This window comes from Chionomys nivalis, chromosome 19 (genome assembly GCF_950005125.1).
Source record: "Chionomys nivalis chromosome 19, mChiNiv1.1, whole genome shotgun sequence".
NCBI classification, from domain to species: Eukaryota; Metazoa; Chordata; class Mammalia; order Rodentia; family Cricetidae; genus Chionomys; species Chionomys nivalis.
Genome location: NC_080104.1, coordinates 14,603,559 through 14,628,501, shown reverse-complemented (window position 1 = coordinate 14,628,501; position 24,943 = coordinate 14,603,559). Strand labels below are relative to the sequence as shown.

The 24,943-nt window shown below is 45.5% G+C and overlaps 1 protein-coding gene across 1 annotated transcript; it reads right to left on the bottom strand.

Moving 5' to 3' along the window:
• Positions 1-259: 259 nt before the first annotated feature.
• Positions 260-24,727, bottom strand: Slc25a27 (solute carrier family 25 member 27). The gene is made up of 9 exons (XM_057751115.1): positions 24,448-24,727; positions 21,593-21,784; positions 19,437-19,521; positions 15,554-15,676; positions 12,632-12,744; positions 8,666-8,750; positions 6,220-6,312; positions 5,533-5,635; positions 260-562 (listed from the first exon to the last, which is right to left on the bottom strand). Exons 1-9 carry the CDS (start codon positions 24,554-24,556, stop codon positions 491-493), a joined length of 975 nt encoding a protein of 324 aa, XP_057607098.1. The 5' UTR covers positions 24,557-24,727; the 3' UTR covers positions 260-490.
• Between the last annotated feature and the right edge of the window lie 216 nt (positions 24,728-24,943).

Sequence of the window (24,943 nt, the reverse complement as noted above, 5' to 3'; positions counted from 1 at the left end):
GCCTCCCGCAGTTTACGGTATGTGCTCTAGTAACAGAAAAGAGAGTTGTCACGTCGCAACAAGAGATACTGGTGCACAGGTTAAATGTGTTTCCTAAGCCCTATATGCAGTCTTTCACGTCGCTGCCGTCTATCCAGGTCTGAGGGGCTGGCTTTCTCTGGGGCTCCTCTAGGCAGACAGTTTTGCTGGGATCAGCAGCTCAAAGTCTTAAACCTTTGGGTCCAAGGTCAAAGTGGTCCAGGTTCCATTCTTTAGGAAATGCCGAGCTGGGTCTCAGTGGTTGGTCTTGAGAGATTGGGACCAGACAAATCCCTCTTAGATAAAGAGTGGAGTCAAAGAGAACTCTGGTTTCCATAGAAAGAGAAAGTGCTGCCCCCTGTAAATCGCAGTCTCTGTGGAGTAAAGTACCTTCCTAAAGAGGTAGAAATAATAGGGGCGTGTGTTGCAGATGCCCTTGTTTGGCAACGAGGAGCACTCTGGCTTTAAGGGCTTAAAATGGACTGACTCCGCTCATCTCTCTGATTTTTTCATACGTGAGCCAGAACACCATTGACCAAGGGGTCTGAAATATTAACCAAAGAGGTTAGTGCACATTTCAAAGCCATTTTAAATATTCTACATATCACATAAACATCTTTTAATGACAGAGTCATTTTCAATCCGCTTGTTAAAAAGGCAAAACAAAGCCCCCACAAATATCTTACTGTTTACCTTTGGAAATTACCTTGAAACTTACAAAGCATTTTCATGTCATATTGATCACAGATTTCCCTAAACACAACTTGCAATAGGAAAAAAAAGAGATCTTATCCCTATTTTACAGACTGCTGAGGCTTGGCAGTCCACTGCCCACTGACATGGTGTGGAATCAGACCGCAGGGTTCTATTTACTGACTGGTTCAGGCTACAAGGCTACAATAGGAGGCATCCTGACTTCTGTACTAAACTGCTCCCCAATTAGACATTCAGGAAGTGAGGAAGACAAAGACCAACCTTTAAGGGCTGCGTCATAAAAATCTCAGTCCCAAATGTCTTGCAATCTGCACAACTGAGTTTGCGCTACATAGAAAAAGGAGCTCTGGGCTCAGAGTGGCTTGACTTTAATCTGAATGACCACTCCCGCAGGAACCAGGGAGGGCGTGGGCTGAAAGGAGGCATAGATACTAGCAAGGAGGGATTCTCAGAGAAAGGGCTGGTGCTTGGACTGAAGTCCTCTTTAGTTTGGTTCTCACCAGTGCCTAGAGACAATTTCCATTCTATAGCAGTTAAGCAGTTAGGATCTAGACAGTATTTGCTAAATGTGCTTGTAAAGGAATGCATATGCCTGTGTGTGGGAATTTTAAACATGTTATATCGGCAGCCTGAGGACTTACTCAGTAGCAATTAGCTGACATTGCAACCACAAAGCTGTGAATGTACTATATTCCCGAGCCGTCAGAGGCAACTGCAGAGACCAAGGAGGCAGGGATCCTGGTTAAGAAGGACCCTGCGGCTGTCTCTAATGGTGTGGTTGTCAGCTTTGCTTCTCATATGAATGCAACAGTACAGGTTCGAAACCGCAGGGGCTGGGTGAAGCCTCCTCTGCCTGGGGAAGGGACTGCGGCAGGGTTTAGTGAGCTATGGAGTGAGTTCAGGGAGAGATGGTGTAGCGGACATCTATGGGGAGCTAATGGGTGGGACTGACTGAGCCCCTGTGCACCCATGTTGTCTGTACTTACTAAGCTCCCCACCATCACGGTTATGTCAATAATCCAACTGCATATGGTGCTGTGTTGTTGCCTCGGGTTTATCCTGGGACTGCTGAAGTCCTTACCCATTCCTGTTTCTGCAGAGCTCTATACTCAAAAGCTCTCTTTACTTGATATCCTTAAATCTTAAATTTGCAAATAAGCTTCTCCTGCTATGATACTTAGCAGGTGACCTCCCAATGCTAACCTGGGCTCATGCAGGGCTTGAGTTTATGAAGAACATGCTGGCCTGGAGGCAGCAGTTACTTGTATGATTTACCAAATGTGATGTGTGGCGTCAATACACCAGCTATTCTGACCTAATCATAAGCGTCAGAAGTCAGCTGGGTACTTGATGTCTGATGCATCAGGGTTCAATCATGCACAGCAACAACCCGCAGGGTAATAACAAGCACCCTGGTGATGCTTGTTGGGTAGGGAGCCTTTCTTTGGTACCAGTCCTCCATCTCTATACACCCCTACTTTCTAGTTTTCCGTATGTGTGCAATGAGCATGTCTGTGTGTGTGTGTGTGTGTGTGTGTGTGTGTGTGTGTGTGCAGGTGCTTGTGTTTGTAGGTATGCATGTGGGAGGCACCCAAGATTGCTATCAGGAATCATCCTCAGTTGCTCTTCTGCCTTATTTGGTGAGGTAGGGTCTCTCAATCAAACCCAGAGCTCACGTATATGGCTAGTCTGGCTAGGCCACTTGTTCCAAGGATCCCCACCTCTGCCTTCAGAGGCTGGAATTACAGCAGGCCAACACACACAGATAACGTGGGTTCTAGGATCTGAAGTTGGGACTGCACACTTATGTTGCAAGCACTTAGCCACCAAATCATCTCCCTGACCCCCATTTCTTTATATTCCTTTAAGATTTCTATCAGGTAGCTAAAGGATCTCGAGGAACTCAGCACACTGAACCAGTAAGGAGAAGGGAGTTAGAGTCAAAAACATCTGGGAGGCAATTCTGCTCTGCCACAGCTGTATGATCCTGAGAAAATCTCACACACCGAGATCTGGTTTTCCCACCTGGAAATGTGAATGATAGTACCTGCCTTACTGTATTCTTGTGCGAATTTAAAAATGATTCTTGTGCGTGAAGCACTTAGCACATAGTAGGTGCTTTAAGAAATGCCTGCGTCACCTCTACCTCCACATATGATGCTGACGCCCAAGTTACTCCCTCTTCTGTCATTTGACAAATGCCTACAGAAACATCACAGCCCAGAACAAATGGCAACTCTTTGAAGCCTTTGGTGGCCCTCAGACAGCTAACTGTTACAGCCACGCTTTCTGCACTGCCCATATTCCCACACAGTATTGTTCACGCCGCTAACAGACACAAGTGCCTTAGAAAGATGTCCTCCAACATCACACTGCCTGGGGCTGATGCTAAGAAATACTAGCTAATGACCTAACTTGGTCACGTCACGCAGATGCTATGCCCTTATTTCCTCCTCTATGAAAGAGGGACATGAGAACAGCTCACTGCGTAGATAGCTGGAGGAACTCAACCGACTGAGCCACGGTTATAAGGAAGACAGTGCTGCAGATGCACCAAGTGATTTGCTGGTGCTCACCACTTTTTATAACATTTAACCATTTACTGAAAAAGACTGTCTTATTCTTGAGTGCGGCCAGTGCCTCTAACCCATTCATTAGGAGGGAAGGCCTGGTCGGAGAAAGTAGGTCACCAGGTGTGTCGTGTGTGGGGGGGTGTTGTATGTATGTGTGTGCACATGTGTGTGCTGGTGTGCTCAGCAGTGGACTGTGTGTGAGAGGCCAGAGTCAATGCTGGGCATCTCCCGCAGTTGCTTCTCTAACTTATTGAGACATAGTCTCTCAACGAGACCTGGAGCTCACCATTTCCGCTAGACCAGCCAGCCAGGGAGTCGGCGAGGTGTATCTGCTCGCATTCCCCAGTGCTTGGGTTATGGGTGCAAATACCACTGCACTGGCTTTTTACACAAGTGCTGGGGATCCAAACTCTGCTTCACACTTTACCCACTGATCCATCTCCTCAACCCTTGGACAGGGGGTGTGCGGGGAGTCTGAAGGATCCACCTGTCCCTGGCTCCTTCCTGTAGACAGCTCTCTACTTTGCTCTGCCACATGCTCCTGCCAGGATGGCCTGCCTCACTAGCCCACAAGAGCAATGGAGTCAGCTGACCACAGACTGAACCCTCTGAAACCATGAGAGCAAATGAACTCCTCTCTTTTTCGGGTTGTTTTGTTCAGTATTGGGTATTCTGTTATAGCAAACAAAGGCTGACTGGCATATTTATGTCAGGCACTGCTAAGAGTTTCTGCTGTTAATTTCTTCTTAATAACCAGCTGCTATCCCATAGTGACAGACAGCACATATTCCCAGTTGCCACGTGGAAACGGACATTTCTTACACTCCCTGCATCTCCATCCCATCTGCATCTAAGATTCTGATTTTGATCTGTTTCTGATATTAGGGTAATCTTCTGTTCATCTGTCCATATGTCCTATAGGCATGAACCATCTGTGTCAAAAATTAAGTTTATTGCAGCTACAGTTTTCTTGCCCTGCAAATGATGTCCATTTGCACAAGCTGTTGTCAGCCCCGGTTGCCCAGAGCCTGTTTTTCCCTGTCTTCTCTGGTCATTCTGCTCTCCTCAAACATTCAGGCTTCTATACCCCAAATACCTATTAAAAGGTGTCCTCTTCCCTCTCTGCCCAACACCAATCTGCCCCACCACCATGCTTCCTCCATCACCCCCGGCCTTTTCTCAACTCAGGGAAGAGAGAATCATCTCAAGTGGCTAAGCTTCGGCCTACCCCAGTGTGCACAGTTCACCAGGCCCTCTCCAGCTGCTTTCCGCCTCTCTGCCTTGCCCTTTGCCTGCCTCCTCAGTTTCTCCATCTTGGCCTTCCTGCCTTCGGGATTTCAGTTTACCCCAGCCCTCTCCAGAGAATGTCTTCTTGCCATTTTGCAGGATCAAACCTTATTCACTTTTTAAATCTCAGTTCAAAGGTCTCTTCTAGGGAGGCCTTCTCAATTCCCCGTGTAAGCTGCACCTACTCGCTGTCTGGCTCCACAGAACTAGCAATTCCTCCTGTGAACTCACCATTTATAGTTTCTCATTCAAGACTAAGTCCTTACTACATGACATGCATTCAAGCAGGGGTAAACAGAGTTATTTATGTCTTGTTATATATGCTGATTTTGACTCTTTGAGTTTCTAACCCCATAACCCTACCACATTTTCAAGTACTGATAAGTACTTACAACAGTTCTTTGCATTTAATTCTATTTATGCCATCACTAACTCTATCTAACGCTGTGTCTCACTGCACTGTAGTCAATGACCGGAGTATTGGCATAATGCTTTCTCCTAAAGCAGGGTCTCTGATAACACCTGGAAAACTCTGTCATCAAAATAACAAGTTCTGAAGCAGCAAAACTTCCTCAGAAGAGCTCCATTCTGGAATCTGTACATCCACCTCAGCCCAGGATATTTTAGATAAGAAGACACACACCGTAAATAGCTAAATAGTAAATAGTATGTCTTTATCTACCTTCAGAACAGATTATCAACCTATTTATTAATAAATGTTGACCGGTTCATCATTTAGTCATTGCCTGTCAAGAAAGGAAACATGATTCTAGGGAGAGGAGGAAAAAAAAAAACCTAAAAAAATATTTCAAAAAGCAAGGATGGATGGGCCTGTTGCGGAGGCAGGGCCAAGCCACACACCGGAAGAGAAAATGGAAAATATCTGTAAAATACAAGTAATTTAAATACAAAAAAGAATAAAGCAAGATAGCATATTTACCATTCTCAGCCAGGACGGTAGAAAGCCTTTATATAGGCTCAGGAAGCCTTCCCCTTGGACAGCCTGAATCAAGCAGTCGGTTGATGACTTATATAAAAGTCCCCTGCAAGGACAAAGAGAGCCCTGTCACATTTCCTCCTGTGTAAACAGAGGTGTAAATAAAGCCATCTAGGGAAGGTAGAGTAAACCCAATGCTTTCTGCTCGTTTAGAACAAACAGTCTCAGTGCTCCACTGACACAGGTATCTTCATTTGGGTGTAGGCATCTCCTTGCTGACTCTTTTTTCCCATCACCCCCTTGGCCCTCTCTGAGTTCATTCCAGCAGACCTCTTCCAAAGAGAACACACAATTTTACACTACATCACATTCTGTTCCCTGAAAGGCACAGGCTCGGGACAGAGTGGTCGGTCTGCAGGTTCTCAGTAGAGGAAGCTTTCAAAACCTTGGAAAACACCGACATCACAGTAGCTACTTTGTGTCTAAATGATATGACTGTTCACTCAATTCCCCAAAGGCTCAGTATATTTGCATCAGACAAAGACAAGGTAATTTCACGTGAATAATGGCCCCATGGAACAGGAAAACAGAGGAAAGCATCTCTGTTGCACAGACCTATAAGAAACCATCTTTGGAACACCAAGATTGCTGCCGACACTCTAGCATGTGGGCACTAAGGGCTTTATCTACCTTCCCTGCTTGTCTCGAGGTTGGTTCATTATTCGGCTCTTAATGACATCAGCTGGGGTCCCCAGAATAGAAGCTACGAGTCCCGAACACAAACTGTAGACACAAAGAAATGAAAGTTAAAGAGAATACTTAAATAGCTCCCAAACTCTAAGAAAAAGCACTTAACATCGAAAAAAGAACAGAGTGCAAAATATTATTTGAGATTAAAATTAATGTTTAATTCTGTAAAAGAGGCAGAAAACATTCAAAGCATAGCAGCCAACAGGTGTGTGCCTCCCAGTGCCAGGCTTCCTGTCAAGGAGGGGGCAAGAGAGGTAAGAGTCTCCCCTTGGAGACAGCTTGGGAAATGAAAGATCTTGTCAGGCAAGCTTGATGACCTGAGTCCTGATTTCAGCCCAGCAGAGGAGAAAGCTGACTCGTGTAAGGTGTCCTCTGACCTCCACAAGCATGCTGTGGCATGCACACACATGCATGACACATAGTCACACTCCCCACCCTCCCACTCACACCCCCACCCCCACCCACAGTCACAGCCCATACCCCCTCCCACCCACACAGTCACACCCCATACCCCCTCCCCACCCACAGTCACACCCCACACCCTCCCACTCACACCCCACACCCTCCCACTCACACCCCCTACCCCCTCCCCACCCACACAGTCACACCCCATACCCCCTCCCCACCCACACAGTCACACCCCATACCCCTCCCCACCCACACAGTCACACCCCATACCCCCTCCCCACCCACACAGTCACCCCCTAACCCCTTCCCCACCTAAGTCACACCCCATACCCCCTCCCAACCCACAGTCACACCCCATACCCCCTCCCTACCCACACAGTCACACCCCATACCCCCTCCCTACCCACACAGTCACACCCCATACCCCCTCCCCACCCACACAGTCACACCCCATACCCCCTCTCCACCCACACAGTCACACCCCATACCCCCTCCCCACCTAAGTCACACCCCATACCCCCTCCCCACCCACACAGTCACACCCCATACCCCCTCCCCACCCACAGTCACACCCCATACCCCCTCCCCACCCACAGTCACACCCCATACCCCCTCCCCACTCACACAGTCACACCCCATACCCCCTCCCTACCCACACAGTCACACCCATACTCCCCCACACCCTTACTCCTACTGCTGCTCTTACTACTTAATAATCCATGGTTAAGAAGCCCCTGTTCTGGAGGTGGCTATGCTCCACTCAGGGACAGACCAAGGCAAATGCTATCTTCAGATGCTGACCAGTGCCAGGGAAAAGCAAAGTGGGCAAATGTGATAGGTGTGAACCAGTAAACCAAGTGACAGGCAGGCAGGGAAAGGCTCTGGGGGTGGCTGAGTCACCTGTCAGGGCAGATCTGGAGGAGGTGTTACAAGGACAGAGTTTCATGTACAAAGGAATATTCTTGGTACACACACAGACTCACATACATACACACATACACACAGAAATAGGGAGAACGGGAGGAAAGAAAGGGAGGGAGGGAAGGAACGGAGGAAGGGAAAGGAGAGAGGGAAGGAGGAATGTAACTCCATTTTCAACTTGAGAATATTAACATTACTCCACATATCTAGGGTCATCTCAATAGCATACAGGGTTTGAGATTTTTCAGTCTTTGGCAACAATACCACGAGCCAGAGGAAACAAATCACTGTGCTGTGAAGGACAGCAGACACCAAAAGTCATTCCTTCAAGTGGAGAAGCTGGAATTGTGTGTCAAAGAGAAGGACCCTCGAAGAGCCGATTCCGTGTCCTCTGGGTCCCTTCCCTTTGCTCTTGCTCTCGGTCTCTCTCCGCCCCCACTCCTTTGAGGCTTCTAATAACTCATTTCCCCCTTATTTACTGCTCATAGTTTTTCACACTTGTCTACTTCTCCCTGTTGGTGAGCTCCCTGGGCAGGGCCACTGCAAGATCCAGACTGACACACTTAGCCCAGAAGGCCACACATACCTCCTGCACCATCAGAAACTGCCCCTGGGGCAGCTGCAAATCAAGTACAAATCTTGGCCAAGTTCAGTCTGAAATATGGTGGAATTTTATCTGTCGCTTCCACATTCTAACTGCAATGAACGTGAAGAAAGTGACTCTTCAAAAACACAGCATCGTCCTTCTCTCAGGGTGACAGATGACGTTCTTGACCAAAAGATCCCCAAAGGTAGAATTTATGTCAGCTATTCAGGACAGGATCATATATGTGTTTAGAGAGATGGCGGGGGGCTAGGAACTCTCATTGCTCTTGTGAAGGCCCAGTGTGTGGTTCCTCCAGCTCCAGGTGACACGACACACTCCTTGGGCCTCAGGAGCCACCGCACTCAGATGTCCACAAACAGACACAAATGCACACACATAATTAAAAATAAAATTAAGCCCTAAAAAAGAAAAGGAAGCAGAGAAAACAAATGCGTTGAAAGAGCCACCTACCTGGATAAGCCATGAGTGGCGATGTTCTCCTCCAGCGGTGTGTTCAGTACCAGGTAGTGCTTTACCGTGTCATAGGTGGTTAGGTCTGGCAAAGGGAGAAGGGTTGAATTTTCACTCATTCAACAGTCAAGCATATGCTGGGCTTGGAGCTTGGGATTTGGGGTCAAGAATATGCTGGGGTTGGGGCTAGACTGTGTGACAATGAAAGATACCATTCTTGTTTTTAAGCAGAGCTACAAACAGTAGGAGAGGAAGAAAGGAAGGAATGGGCGCTCACTGTATCTAGCTACATACGTTACCCTCTGGAGTGTTTGGTGTTTGGACTAAGATATGTCTTTGTGAACCCGAGTTAACACCCTGACAGTTACAACCAACAGATCTGGACTACTGTTTTACATTACACTTGTTATACCCTTTCCTAATGACAGCAGAGAGCGATTAAAGGATTTAAACAGGAGGGGTGTACCACAGTGCTGGGGTTTATGGCGATGACCCATACTGGAGTGGAGAGGCAAATGAATGGTGGTATGGTGAGGACAGACAGGCTCCTTTTCTAGAAGTCTGGGGAAGTCGGTAAGATGAGCATCTCTGCTCGCTGACGGCATATGAAACAACAAGCGAAACAAACCACCGGATGTCCAGATGTCAGCAGATTCCAAAGCCAGTACTCTGCAGACACGCTGGAAAAGAAAAGGGAGCCCAAAGAACAGACAATGCGACGAAATCTTCAAGTTTGGCGAAAAAAGGAAGGTCTCCTGCTAAGATGACACCTACCAGAGGCCAAAAGGAAGCACATTAAATGACTGTTTAGATAGCTAAAAGAAACTCTCTCGACGAAAGGAAAGTATTGGCCACAAGGCAGGAGCTGGCTTGGGATATGAATGATGATGCAGAAGGCTGGGGTGGCAGAGCAAGCACGGGAGTCAGAGAACTGCAGGGCACAGTGCTGGCCCAGGCTATTGTGGAGAGGCTTAGAAGAGATGATGATGGCTTGATAATGGTGTTGTGCAGCCCTGCTCATCTTCTGCATAAATTTTGAAGCAGAAACAGCCAGGAGATCTAATACAGAGAAACAAAGAAAAGATGAAAGCAAGCTTCTAAGTGTGAACAACTTAAAGGGAATTGGAGATAAAGATGGAAGCAGATTATTATTGTTATTATTATTATTATTTACAAGACAACAGCATTGGTCACCTTTGTAAAGCCAGTTGGTGGGGACAAAGTGGCCATGGGATGTCTAAGAAGGGACCATTAAGGAGGCTTCTGTAGTGGCCTCAAAGGATGCATTAAGTCATCTATGAACCAAGAAGCTCCAGTGATAAAGAGAAGACAGAATTAACTGCACTCAGTGACTAACTGACACAAAGGACAATGGAAGAGACGAAACTCATACAACAAAATGGTTTGGGGAGTATTTTGACACAATGGAAAATGGAGAAGAAAATGGTTTGATTAAGAGGTTTGATTTAGATACCTTCAAAGTGAGACAGCCAAAGGAAAGTACCTGGAACATGGGACAGAGTTGAGGCAAATCCTGAAGGAACAAATTGAGGAACTACGATCACAAGGATTTCTGGGGGAAAAATATTAGCTATTATTGAGACACAGCAAATGTACATAGAGTGACATAGAAAACAGATTTATCCCTTCCACATTTAGGTGATCTGTTACTGGGATTCCCAAAAACATTGTGTATCAATCCCTTAGAGACATATCATCCATCCTAGAAGGATTCTCTCAGCAATTCATCCCCGAACATTTAATGATTCCTATCTATGAAAGATTGGGGGAAAAAGCTGAGAAAAACCATGCCATTGCCTTCAGGGGTTCACCATGTAGAGAATGACAGTGATGGCCTCAGAGAACTACAGACATTGAAAAGGACATCCAAGGTGACCAGGCACAGGGAGGGATTGTTAGAGGGTCAGGAACGATGCCTGGGTAGAGACAACAGTTTAGCTGAGTATTAAAGGGATTTACAGAAGAGAACTAAGCACAAGAGGGGCAAGACTGAAAGCAAAGAGGTGAAGACCAGCTCTGTGCCTGCAGGGGTGTGGTCTCTCAACTCAGGGCTTTCTGCTGTGCTCCTGCCAGCAGGCACAACGAACTGCTGGAAGCTGATAGCACCTGGAAAGTTCTGTGAGTTCCTACGTCATGTTCCAAAATTTCCACTTGGTTATCTAATGAGAGGCCAGAGGAAGGTGTCAAGGACACTGACAGCTTGCTGGGTCAGTGTCTGGATAGATCTGTGTACAACTTTGGGGGTGGGGATGAGCTCAGTTAAATGATTGCGGCAGGGATCAAGCTGGGAGTTGGTTTGATGGTTTGCCCTGTTGGCAGTTACAGTGGTGTATGGCCCCTATACACACCCGTGTGCTTGTATGTTTGGCGTGTACGGAGTGGCACTAATAGGTGTAGCCTTATAGAAGTAGGTATGGCCTTGGAGGAAGTTGGAGGAAGTGTGGCACTGTGGAGGTGGACTTAGAGGTCTTAGAAGCTCAAGTTTGATCAGTGTGATACACAGTCTCCTGCTGTTGCATGTGGATCAAGATGTAGAATTCTCAGCTCCTTCTCCAGCACCAGGTCTGACTGCATGTGGCCCTGCTTCCCCACCATGATGATAATCGACTAAACAACCGAACTATAAGCCAGTCTCAATGAAATGTTTTCCTTTATAAGAGTTGCTGTAGTAATGGTGTCTCTGCACAGCAACAAAACCCTAAGATGGTTACTAATGATACTGAAGTAACAGGTATTGTAATTGGGGGGTTGGCTTAAGATGATTTCAGAACATGGAAGACGCTGTTAGCTGTGACATCTACATTCAAGGGCGGCTGTGCACACACATGAAATGACTGTCCCCAGAGATGAAAACCTAGGATGACAGGAACACATCATTTATTTCTACACCCTAAATTCCGTATTCTTAACAAGACAGGTAAGCTGCTACTTTACTGTATGCTGTCGCTTGGAATCTTTCCTATCCTCTAATTCTCGTGAAGATTTCAGGTTCATTTTGGAGAATAAACATGGCTGGCATACCGGTACCCATGGCACAGACATACCTACTGTCGTCTAAAGCATAGACACCGCCAACTTCAGGACCATCTGTCTGGTGGTGGGATAGCCTCTTGATGCTATGAAATGCCATTTCCGTGTATGTTTATAGGCTCTAGATTTTTAAGTTATAAAACTGGGCATATACACTTAATCTATCTTCTTAGAGAAGGCTATATCTAGCTTCTCAATAAAGGTATCTGTCAACACACGGCTTTAACATGTTCTCCCTCTCATGTTTTCTCTGATAGTGTGAGTGTAGCTTGACTAGTAATATATCACCATAATCTCAACAGCATTTCCTAAATAGGAATATTTGGCTGATATGTCTTAATTTTTTGACATAATAAAAGAATTTATTTTATGACTCGCCTGGCCTTGAACTCACAGTCTCCTGACTCAGCCTTCCAAAAAATGAGTTTTACTCTTTTCTAGAGCTTTACTCTCTTCCCTGATGTATAATTGTCCAATGGAAACTTTATGGTTATGGCATTTAAAAAAGAAACTAGAAATCAAAAATAAGAGGCAAGGAAGGAGTAGAGGGGAATTGTGGGGGGAATGTCCATATTCCCAGGCTGCACGCCACGCTGTTCAGGGCAGAGCCACAGCGAGAGAGACCTGGGCATCTGGGAAGAGTGAGTGTCAGGCAGTTCCACACATCAGTTTCATCTCAGAGGACGTCTGGACTGGGCAGAAGGCCTCAGATAGTTTGGCCTTTTCTGCTTATGGGGACATTGCTTTCTGTCTTTGGTCCTTTTTATACATCACTGAATGATGATGCTCCAGGACAGACACTCGGTTCCTGTTGCTGATTCCTGTGATTGAAAAGCACAACAATGCCTTCCACACCCTGATGTTGGTGCCCATAACCTGTTGACTACGGCTTTAGAGAGTCAAGAAGCTTGTTACCTCCCATGTTCACAAGCGCAGCTCTTTGAATATTGGGCACCCAGCCTGCCCACAGCCCACGAATTCCTCCTTCAGCCAAGATTTTTGCAAACGCATGATGTACTCCACGGAATCTAAGGAAAATAACAAAGAGATATTAGTCTATGTATTTCTGTGTATGGATGGCAGATGGGTAAACTTCACCTTCTGCTGATCGGGCCGGGACACAGGCAAAGGAATGGCGCATGGTGAACAATGCCTTGTGGAGCCGTGAGAGAGGCTCCAGGAAAAAAGGCAGAGGCTCTGCCATTTACCTCAGGTGCATTCTGCTCCCTGGATTGTTCTCAGATGTGATTTCGTGTCTCCTGCAACACATATTTGCATTCAATGTATAAAGCATGTCTAATCTTGTTGGATGTTGGGTCATAGCGATAGAGCCCAATCCGGTGAAAGGATATGCTGAGTGCTGTCCTCAGGGTGCCCTGGATCTGGATCTGGCCTTCTGCCTTGTTTCTGTGCTTCCCCAGACAGAATCTATAGTACATGCCAGGTAACTGTGTTTAAACTGGTCTGCCTCAGAAAGTTCTGGGAAAGGCTGCTCTGTTAAGATTCAGTATGTGCTTGCTGACATGTATGTACATGTTTTTCTGAACTCAAACAACCTTGCTTTCTCTGTTACGTTCATGTATAAGAGTGCAGTGGAGCTGAAGTAGTTGTCTGCAGCGTTAGAAGGCAGGCTTGTCTTCCTACAGATTTCTCAGCCCACAGGAGCTTCTGGAGCCTGGCAGGCCCTGCGCTAAACAGCAAAAGGCAAACACGACCTTCAGCAACCATGGAGGACCCTGAGGAGTAGCTCTGGGTGCCAACCAAGTAAGCTCTCTGTCATTTTTTTTTTAATCAATAACTCAAGTAAAATTTTATCCTTCTCTAAGATCTCTGATGCAGTTTGACAGCTGAGAAGTTTTGTCAGTTAAAAAGGACAACCTCACCAAACAAATTTCAGTAAAATACAAATCCAAGACCTACAAGTTATAAAGGTGTGAGGACAAATACTAGCTATCAAACTTCTCTCTCATTGTGCCTTCCGTAGTCTTAAAAATACTTTTCATTGTGCACAAATATCTGTCACAGTCAATCTGACATAAATATGCTACTGTTTATACAATGTATATGTCTAAAACTTCCGTTTTCACAAACCCAAAGAATTCTTGTGAGTTCCAGGGAGCCTAATTGAAGGATCCATCTAAAACAGGTCAGATACATCCCCTTCAATTCCCTGGTCCTAAAATTTTTTTCCCCTTAATTTAACTCTGTTCTGCCAATACTTTAAACAGGAGTAAGAGACACCAGACATTTCCATACCACAAACACTAGAGAGGAGCAAAGAGACCAGCTATGCCAGGATGTGGCCAGCACCCAGCCTTCTGAAGTTCCCCCCAAAGACGACGCCCACAAACAAGCACGAAGAAGTCTTGAGAATCCACCTCCCCAATTCCTTTAACCTGTGGCGCCTAACCTCCTGCCTTTTTATTATAAAAAATGAGATGGGAATGTAATGATTGTTCTGTTTCTTTAAGAGACAAGCCACGCCCATTCCTTCCCCCATCAGCTGAGACAGGCAGGTCTTCCTTCCTGCTTGCTGCCTTAGTCTCTCTTTCTCTTTTCTGACTCCCTCTTGCCGCTACTGGCTCGCTGCCTTGCCACAGGGGGACCAGCTACCTTCGGAGACTGGCACCGTGGTCTCGTGCACTGTACCTGCCTGGGACTGGCTGCTCTCAGGACCCGCTGCCCCCTGCCTGCCACCACTTGGGGATCCGCAGCAATTTTTATTAATCCATTACACAGATGGCCACATGTCCTCCTGGGTTTCTGCAGCAGTTTTCTGAGACTTGAAGCCATCAGAAAAGTGATGGGACGGGCCCTGGGACAGTGGCACGTCTCGCGAAGTCAGAGTATTGTCTTTTTGCCTGCTGTGGAGCCCTCCCCACACACTCTAAGGCTGCAGGTAGCCCAGGCTACTGCGGGGCAGGCTAGAGAGGACAGGGGCTCAGTGGTCCATGGTGAACGCTCAAGGAAGGCACCGGCCCTCCTCATAAAGTCAAGACAGTTCCCAGGAGGAGCACTTCAGACTCAGCTCAGATCTCCTGTACCTTCCTCTCTCCTGGGAGGGGTCTGTCTGGCAGAGCTCGCCTTTCCCAGGAGAAACAGACTACAAGAATCTAGCAACATTGACCTGACTACATTCTTTCCAGGGGGAAAATCAAGATTTTTAGACAGTAGTGTTAACCATCAGGAACCCATCTTTAAAAATGAAGACACAGGGCTGGGCCATTTTGGAGGCAGTGGCAGGCAATCCTATTTGAGTTCGAGGCCAGCCTCATCTACAGAGTAAGTTCCAGAACAGCCAGGGATATACAGAGAAGCCCTGTCTTGAAAAACCAAAGGACAGACGGACTGTGTGGTAAGTGACTTTTAGGAAGTCACTCCACATCGGGTGACATAGAATGACAACGTTAGGGCTCATACCAGGACAGAGGGCACACGACACAGTATCACCTATAGACCAGGCTAGCCTTGAGTTCACTATGTACCCCAGGTTGGCCTCACATTCTCAGCAATTCTGCCTCGGCCTCCCATGTGCCAAGATTACAGGCTCGAATGACAATGTCCGACTGCCCAAATGCTTTACATCGATGTGGACAGGGGTCTACTCTGTCTTTTAGTAGGAGGAGGAGCACAGTCCCTCAGATACGGAGCACACACACATCATGGTGCACAAGAAGACCCGGGCTCGCACATCTCTTCACAGTCCTAATTTCAAAAGGAAAGAATCAGTGTTAATTCCTTCAGCAGAGGTTAGATTACAAACAGGAGGCAATAGTTAAATGTCCAAGAAACTTGTGATCGAGAAAGAAGGAAGAGTGAGTTTCCCGGGTGACTCACCTCAAGGGCTTCCCTTCCAGCTTCCGTTTTCCTTCCATCTGCATCTGGACTTTCACCAGGTCGGTGGGGTTGGCCAGAAACTGCCCAATGACCCCAGCCATCATCCCTCCGATGACCGATTTCCTGAGGGCAGAGGAGACAGTTGGTTTGCTGTCTGGCTTCAATTGCCCCTCATTTCACAGATTTTTACCGGGGAACCACACTGAACTGGCACAGGCCCTGGGTAGAAGGTAGAGATGCAGTGTAGAACAGACGAAGGAGAGAATAGCAGGGGCCTGACTGTTGACAGGTGGGTAGGTCCGGGGAGCAAAAGGCGCTAAAGGGCGAATCTGAAATCCTTCCACCTGAATCCGGAGGGAGGAAACATGGCTTCAGCGGCACAGACACCTGGACCCATTACCTCTCTACCCCTGGCATCTGGCTGCAGGGTAACAAAACCACAGAGATGCAATTGGCCTGAGGGGAAAAGGCAGGGAACCACAATTTCAAGCCGTGACTGAGCTGGTTTTCAAGTGACGGACGTGACAGCATTCCTCGCTCTGAAGACACGTGCGGCCAAGCTCCTAAGTCTCCGACAGTGAGCAGGACTCAAGCCTGACAATTGGTGCCACATCCCATCACGCATTAGAAGCTTTAGTAGACGGTGTATATCATAAAAGGCTCCATTGGTTTACATCTTCACAGCACTTTAAAGGGAGTTTAAACAAATTTCTCCGTTTATTAGTGATGCTACTTGTTTTTTACATGAGTAATGAACATTTATACTCCTTTTGGGAACTGGGTCTCTCCACACCCTTTCCTTAATTTTTCCTGTGTGCTACCTATGAGGTTTTTTGTTTGTTTGTTTATTTGTTTTAATAGTACAAGTACGTATTACTTATGGTGAACTATTTTGAAAATATTTTCTTTAATCTTTCTCTGTGTCGCTATCCCCCCCCCCCCCCGTGTGTGTGTGTTTGTGGTGCCTGAGAGGGCTAGAGGAAGGCTTCAGATTCCTTGGAGCTGGAGTTACAGGTGGGTTAGAAACTGCCCATCGGGGTGTTGAGAACTGAAGTCTGGTCCTCTGGAAGAGCAGGAGGTGCTCTTAACTGCGGCGCCTCTCTCCAGCCCCTGTGAGCTACTCTTTACATTTCCTGGAACTTGCTTTGTAGACCAGGCTGGCCTCGAACTCACAGAGATCCGCCTGCCTCTGCTTCTCATGGCCGGGCTATACATTTTAAGTTTCAAAGCAAGAGACATTTGTACATTATCTCACCCAAAGGCAGGCATCGCTGCTGTAGTGAGGAGAGTGGAAGGTGAAGAGGTGAGGCAGTTTCTCTATGTTCCGCAAAAGGGAACAAAATAGGATGTAAGCCCATCTCTTCACAGCCAGAGCTTTTCAAAAGAAGAACACACACGGCTCTGCTGAAAGGCGGCCACAGGAATTCTGATTGTACAGAGCTACTATGAGTCTTGAGGGTGTGTGTGTATGTGTGTGCGCGCGCGCGCGCCGTGTGTGTGTGTGTGTGTGTGTGTGTGTGTGTGTGTGTGTGAGAGAGAGAGAGAGAGAGAGAGAGAGAGAGAGAGAGAGAGAGAGAGAGGAATACCAGAGGACAGTTTTTGGCAGTCAGATCCCCAAGAGTATCTCAGGTCATCAAGCCTGGCAGCAAGCGCCTTGATCCTACCAAGCCATCTCACTGGCCTGCTACTGTGGTTCTTAATAATAAGCAATGACATGGTGGAAATGTTCATCTTTGGCATGAACAAAATGAAAGAATGTAGCACCAAACTTGAGTCACAGAGACAACCTGGAAATTGGCGTCAACTCTGTGCATGTTGATTCGGTTCTCAGCCTGTACGTGCAGTCAAGGCTACAGGGATGCACAAACACGCCAGCATACAGGGAAGAGAGAATACGATTCAGGGATAAACACGCATCCTCACGGCATGGGGCTCGTCCTGCGGAAACACTGATGACTATGGTTAGGTCCTTGCCTTGGCCTTTAGTCAGCTTGCAGCCCATGGAAGAAGACAAAAGAGAGCCAAAGAAATGTTCAAAGGGTCAAAGAGTGCAGCATCCAGGAAGCCAAAGAAGCGAGTGACTCAAAAGGACCAGAGGCACCTAACACCCAGGACAACGAGGATCTGGTTTAAAGGACACGAAATGCATTTGTCATTCTTACATCTTGGGAATGGAGTACATTAGTGTATGGGTTCAAGTCCCACAACTGTTAACGCTCTTTTCCAAACTTCTACATTTACAACCTAAAAACAAAAGAAAGAAAAAAACATATAAAAATGGAAAAAAAAAAAAAGAATGGACAATAGAAAAAAAAAAGTAAGTGACAACCTAAACTCCAGGGAACGAGAAGCTCTGATATAAAGCCATTTGCTAAACATGGTTTGGCAGAACTGACAAAGGGTGTTTCTTCATTACAATGTCTACTTTGTTATAAAAAAGGGTCCAAAGAGCACAAAAGAAGTTTCTGCGGGAAGCCTGCTGTCCTTTATAGGACTGAGGAATCTACTTTCTACTACTGAGTACTTTTTTAAAAAATTTCACATGATTCCCAAGGGAGGCTGTGCTAGCCCACGGTCTGAAAACAAGAGTCATCCAGCGTAGAAGCAGTAGACCTTACTGTCAGCCTCTGTTTAGTAGAACGGATACAGAAAATGGGAATCATGGTTTACTTCCTGGACACGGGCTTTACAAACTGAACCACTCAAAAACTCATAATAATACACAAACCAGACTCTGAAAAAAAGAGAAACAAACATGCATTTAATCACAAGTTAGCCTGCCTCTAGAGAGAGATGGTAGTTTATTCTCGGTGATGTTTTCCGAGAGAGTATTTTTCCATCCCGAAACTTAATTTTGGGATTAATGGCATCTAAACAAAAGGCACATGGGCAAATGCATTAAGATGTAAAGGGTTTGAAGGACTTTATCAGTTATGTGATGCCTCGAATTTACCAAAGCATTTCTGAAAGAGACTGGTGTCTTTTGATTATAATTACAAAAGTACATGATAATGCAATGATTTAATGTGTTACTTTTGTATTCATTAAAACAGACTAGCTATAATGAAGGTCATGTCTGGCTAGTCCTTTATCAACTTGGCACAAGCTAAGAGTCGTTTCAGAAGAGAGATTCTCAATTGAGAAAATGTCCCCGCCAGATTAGCTCATAAGCAAGCCTGTAGGGGAATTTTTTGATTAACATCTGATGTTCTGAGAGGGCCTATCCCACTGTGGGCAGTGCCACCCCTGAGCAGGTGGTGCTGAGTTATTCAAGAAAGTATGCTGAGCAAGCCATCGGGAGCAAGTCAGTAAGCAGCATTCCTCTGTGGTCTCTGCTTCAAGTCCGGCCTCCATGTTTCTGCACTGAGTTCCTGCTCTGACCGCCATCAGTGATGGACTGCTACCTGGAACTGTAAGTGAAGCAAACCCTTTGCTCTCCACGTTACTTTTGGTAATGGTATTTTATCACAACAACAGGAAGCTAATTAAGACAATGGCCTTTGAAAAAGGATGTCCCAATAGAAGATATTCCAATGAAGTCTTTATTATTATTATTGTTATTTTATTTTGAGATAGGGTCACATATAGCAGAGACTGGTCTCAAACTATCTTCCTGCCTTCACCTCTTAAGGGTTGGAGTAATAGGCATGCACCTTCATCCCAACCATAAATTCGTTTAGATTAAAATAGTAGATAAATATGAATAATTCACATATGCATTTCTGTTGTGTCTGTACAGAATTCTCACTTATTAGGATTTCTATTATTTATTAAGTCTGCTACTAAAAGCAATTTTAGTACAAATGGATAATTTTACATAAATATAATTGGTAAAATCAAAGTCTTTGTGGTCATAGCATATTGTTTTCAAAACAAAACTTACCAGAGGGGATAATGCTTATCTTCACTTTTGCCAAACACAACCTCCCGGAGATGCTCATAGGTGACCATCCGACCTCCCGAATACACTGCATGAAACACGATGGAAACAAATTCAGTCTTGTATCTAATGAAATAAGAGGATCTGTGACTTGGCCTTATTAGTCTTCCAAAGGAGGAATTCTTCCTGCTTCTCCGATCCCTCTAGGAAGCCTCCCTTCGCGACTTTGTTTACCCCTCTTCATCTTTTAGGACTCAGCTAACTATGTTTTTCAGATAGCTGCTCTTTGACCTCAGCATCCTTAGCCCACATGGCATGTTCTAACATACCAACTATCAAATTCACTAGCAATTAATGTCTTCCTATCTCCCCCTTAGGGCTTCTCCAGGTGGGTTCTCAGTGTTGGTTATATTTTTCCTTGTGGCAGACACTGATTCATCAAACATGAATCAATTTATTGACTTATACACAACTAACTACATCTAAGCTCCAGGTTGGAAGGGCTTCTGAATGCTAGAGCTTGAAGTAAGGTTAGGGAAGAGGAGCTATTCCTGTCTCTTGTTTCAGTTCTGGCCATCTTGAGCATCACCACAGGAAGGGGAGGAGAGACAGAATGCAAGGAACCCCACCAAATAGCTCTGTGTGCTGACTTTAACTCAAACACCAAGTAGGAAGCTTGGCATACAGAGGATCTTCTCTTTGAATAAACACATGTAACCGCACTAGAGAATTCATTAACATTTCTTCCCTTCCAGGCTTTAAGCACACGAGAAAGATCTTAACTGGAGAATGACGAAGTGGCGAACACACGTGAAAGAGGCAAAGCACAGAACAATAATGGGGTCCAAAGATGAACAGTTTAAAAGGTAGAAAATGGCATCATTAAAATCAGTACGTGATGCCATCCAAGAGAGTTCTTGATGTGAAATACCACACTTTCAGGAAGTGTGACTTGGTATTTCATAAAAACATAATAACAAATTACAAAACAGCATACGTTTCTGTACATAATCTGACTCTTTAAAAAAAATCCTACGCTACCCTCCTCATGTAAAGAATGGAATATTAACAGCAAGCCTGTACATGATTAAAACAGATGCTTTCTGGGCCAAGGAAACAGCATGAAGGTGGAGGGTGGAGGGGCAGAAGGCTATGCTATCTCAGTGTCTCTTGGGAACAACTTCATGTTCTCCTGTCTACAAGCCGACAGGTCAATGACCCCCATTCCTGTGAGTGGTGCCCTGGGAGCAGGGTTAGAAAGGTTTTCTCTGGGATGTCACCACTAATAACCCGCAGAAGTCGTTAGCCTGGGAGCAGAGCAAAGGTAAGTTCACCTCTGCTCCCTCTACCCTAGGAAAGTGCCACGGCTGGATAAGGCAAGGCTCCTTGCTCGCTGTCACGTCAGCCTAGCTTGGCTCTGATGCACAGGGCAAAGACAGATACTTATTCATCTTCAAAGACCATGAAAACATTTACCTGAAAGCTCATTCAGAACTTTGGATTTAAAACCTACTTCAATTTTTACTGTATTTGTGGTTTCTGAAGTAAGGGAAAAATGACGTAAATTATTCATGTTTCTCTGTCTTATACCATTAAAGAACTTACAGGGAAAAAAATATCCAAACATATAGCCACGTAGAAACAACTCTAACTCCCTTTACATCAAGATTAAGTGATAACACTTGTTTGACTTTGTTCAATTATCTTAAAGCCTTTTATAGTTATGGTGACAGTTTATTGTTTTTCTCCATGTGTATATGTGTGTGGCGTGGTTGGTGTGTAGATATGCTCACGTGTGTAGAGCCATATCAGTGTGTGGGTGCACATGCGCGTGTGTGCACGTGTAGAGGTTTGAGGCTCACATCAGCTGTCTTCCTCCACACTTTCCCTTTTATTTATGGCTCACCACTTCCAGTTAGCTGGGCTGGCCAGCTTGACCAAGGGTCTCCTGGACTATCTAAACGCTTCCGTATGTATTCTCAAAACTTAGGGCACTGACTCCTTAATAACAACTGGAAATATTTTCTTCTACTGATTTATTGTATCAGCGGGAAAAATAAATAAAACAAATGTCCTTGCTGGATTTTGGATACAGCTGAAGAGAAAAACAAGAATACAGAACTCATAGCAAACTTACCAGTTAGAGTCAAGATAAATACCTACGTGTCTGTAAATGGCAGGCGTCACTCCTTGCCACAACTTTAGGAAGCCTTCCTCCTGGACAATTCCTAGGGCTGTGCGCACCATGCCCCTATAAGGGGCAGATTCCGCTGCACCATCTCCCAACCTAGCAAGAGCAGCTTCTCCTTGCATCTGGAGTCGGGTTTTTGTGAGATCGAGGGGAAAGGTTGCTAATGAAATAAAAAACAAACGAAGGGGAGGAAAAACCCAAAGCATTCAGACAAACAATCAAAACCTCTAAAATCATAGGATTAATATTCTCCCATGATTTGGAGATTCTGAAGTATAAGAATATAGCAGAATCGGCCAGGGAATCTGTTAAGAAAATATACACTTCCTATCCCATTCCCAGGCATTCTGAATTAGTAGAGGGGTGATTTAGAAAGTAGATTCTCATGTCTTCGCAAATCAAAGACTCACTACCTAAGAGCACCCCAGAGCACCCCCAGATTAAAACCAAACCAAACCAAACCAAAATAATCCCACAAAGTAGGACAATCCTTGATCTCTTTTCAATAACAACATTCAATATTAAATCCGCTTCAATTTTCCCAATGAGAAAAAGCTTATAGTAGTCATTTCTGCTTATATATTATAGTGTCTTCTTGACCACAGCCACTATCGTTTGAGATCTGCTACAAATTTAGAATAAACTTGAAGCGGAATTCTACGACGTCATGAGTAGTTTTCCAATGCGAATGAATCAGAGAACTGATGTTTACGATGCAATGAAGTTAGAATGTCTTCATATACGGACATTCTTCAAATTGAGGCAAATATTTAATTATATTTTTCTGAATTGATAGGCTTTACACACAGTGCATTCATGAGTTCTTTGTAAGTCGCAACTTTATTCATTAGAAAATGTGTTTACATGTCAAATTAGAAACATCGTTTTTATCTGAAAGCATATTTTAGCTACTCAATCTACATAAGGAAGATGAGATTTAAAATGTCACAATACAATTTCCCGAATAACTTTAAGAGGGGTATGGAGACGAGCTTATGAACATCACTGACAGTACTTAAGATTTTCAGTGACCACTACCCGATCCTGAATCCATGGATACCTTTTCTAAGATGGAGGGGGATGAATAGAGGGGGTGTTACATATTTCCCACTAGATTTTGGAAAACAGTATATAACCAATAATTTCCCTAAGCAGTGTGTCTCGCATATACATACTTTAGGAAGTGTTTTATTGACACATAAAACTAAAAAAAAAAAAAAAATACAAAGAGGTAGGAACTTCTATCTATGTACAAATTCTGCTTCCAAAAACATATTTTTGTTTTGTTTTGATTTTGGTTATTCCATAGTTCCAGCTGTCTTGCTGAACTGGTGTGTATGCCCCTTCACAATGAACTTTCGTCTCCTAGCCTCTGATCCCTATTCTTCTAGCACCTTTCCCAGGAGTGCTCCTGGACAAGCCAGGGACCTGCAGTGAGGAACCAAACTGCTAATGTATCTATCACTCAGCCATCTGACTTTCGATGTCTATAAAAGTTGGTGAATTTTATTTCAGAAAGTGAATGATTAAAAAAAATGCTCTGGCCGGGCGGTGGCACGCCTCTAATCCCAGCACTCGGGAGGCAGAGGCAGGCGGATCTCTGGGAGTTTGAGGCCAGCCTGGTCTACAAGAGCTAGTTCCAGGACAGGTACCAAAGCTACAGAGAAACCCTGTCTCGAAAAACCAAAAACCAAAAAAAAAAAAAAAAAAAAAAAAAAAAAAAATGCTTTGTTAGCTGTGAGAGGAGAGAGACAGAGATGGGCCAGAGAGCAAGAAGGAGTCTGAAGGGCAAACAACAGAGAGTGCTGGCTACGCTAGACTAAAGGCAAATAAACCTCTGCTAGAAGAAGACTGAGTAACATTTTCAAATGACTAATGCACTAGAGACATCCCCCTTTCTTTCTTTTTTAATGGACAAGAAAATGTAAGGGTAATCTGAAATTGCTTCACAGAGACCACAGTTTGAACTCACGCCACCCCTAACGCTGGTGAAATCCCATCTGCTCATGCCAAGGTACCATAATCCACTCTAGGTGGTCTGTTCATTTTTTATTATTTCTTCTGACTCATTTAGATGAATCTGTTTTTTTTTTTCCTATGATGTTCTTGTGACACACAAAAATAGCTTCTCTTGCAACAAGCAGCAGTTGTAAGTGTCCTTCTCTGAACGTGCCCCCACAGGCCTGGAAGAAGGCCACACAGGGCTCTTTGCGACTGTACAGCCAGGACCCACTCCTGTATCAACTGTATTAATGACCCAGTTAAACAGCTACCTTGCCTTGCATTTGCCATTTTTATAAAAATTACTTCTCAGAGTCCCTCCTGTAAGGTAAACAATATAGGGTCAATATGAGGTGGCCGGCTGACTTTAGACGCGTGTTCAGGAGGAATGATTAATAACTGAAATCCTCCAGGTGCCCCCTCCCCCAATCTTAAAAAATTCTGAGGCTGCATAAGGCTATAAACCATGAAAAAAAGACGATCCCAGAGATGATGAAATATATGTGGAACAAATGAATTATGATTCCAAAAAGGTCATCCTCACCAAAGGGGAAACGTTTCCTAACGAGGTAGGAGGGCTCATGAAGAGCCCAAGAGTACTCACTCAGGCGTTAGGCATCATCCCTCGGGGTGGGAAGACAACCCTGGAAACCTCCAATCCATGCTCCTCCCGAAGCTGGCCTACTGGGCACCTGACCACATCCTTGCGAGGGTGCAACCTCTGAAGATGCTCCAGTCTGGAGCGGGGCTGCCCGCCCATCCCTCCCCCAGCGCGATGCCACGGCCACTCGCTGGGGAGACCGAGGCGGGGGCGGCTGGTACCTAGCTCGGCCACGGTTGCGGCGCAGCCGGACAGTAGGAACTTGCTCATCCGAGGCCATCTCTGCGTGAGCGGCAGCAGCGTCTCCTCCTCCTCCTCGGGGACAGACATTCAGCAGCAGGTCAGGACCACTGGGAACCGCTAGTCGCCTGTGCACCTGCCACCCTGCGGGCGCCGCCCCTCTTCAGTTCAAGAGCGGTCGGGGAGGGACCATGTGTGCCTATAAGGTACCGCAAAGTCGCCTCTTGCTTAGTAGCTGGACCGGTCTGGGGGGCCTCAGGTACTGAAAAACAAAGCGGAACCCAAGAAGCTTCTGGGAAATGTAGTTCTTGGGACTCCAAAACGCCTCTGATTGGCTGGCAGCTAGGCGCCCTCTGCAAACTGCCAGCAACTGGATAGCTAAGGCTTCAGCGTGTGTTCCCGCCCACCCGTCCCAACCGAGGCCAGTGTAGTTCCACTGATTGGTTTTTTTTTTTTTTTGGCCTACTGGCCAGAATT

Excerpts from the sequence above, each read along its gene's own strand:
- Slc25a27 (XM_057751115.1), bottom strand. The coding sequence starts at position 24,556 with ATGTCTGTCCCCGAGGAGGAGGAGGAGACGCTGCTGCCGCTCACGCAG. Across the intron at positions 12,745-15,553 it reads CTGGAAGGGAAGCCCTTGAG|ATTCCGTGGAGTACATCATG; the intron begins GTGAGTCACCCG and ends TATTTTCCTTAG. Across the intron at positions 563-5,532 it reads TACCGTCCTGGCTGAGAATG|ACCCCTTGGTCAATGGTGTT; the intron begins GTAAATATGCTA and ends TTAATATTTCAG.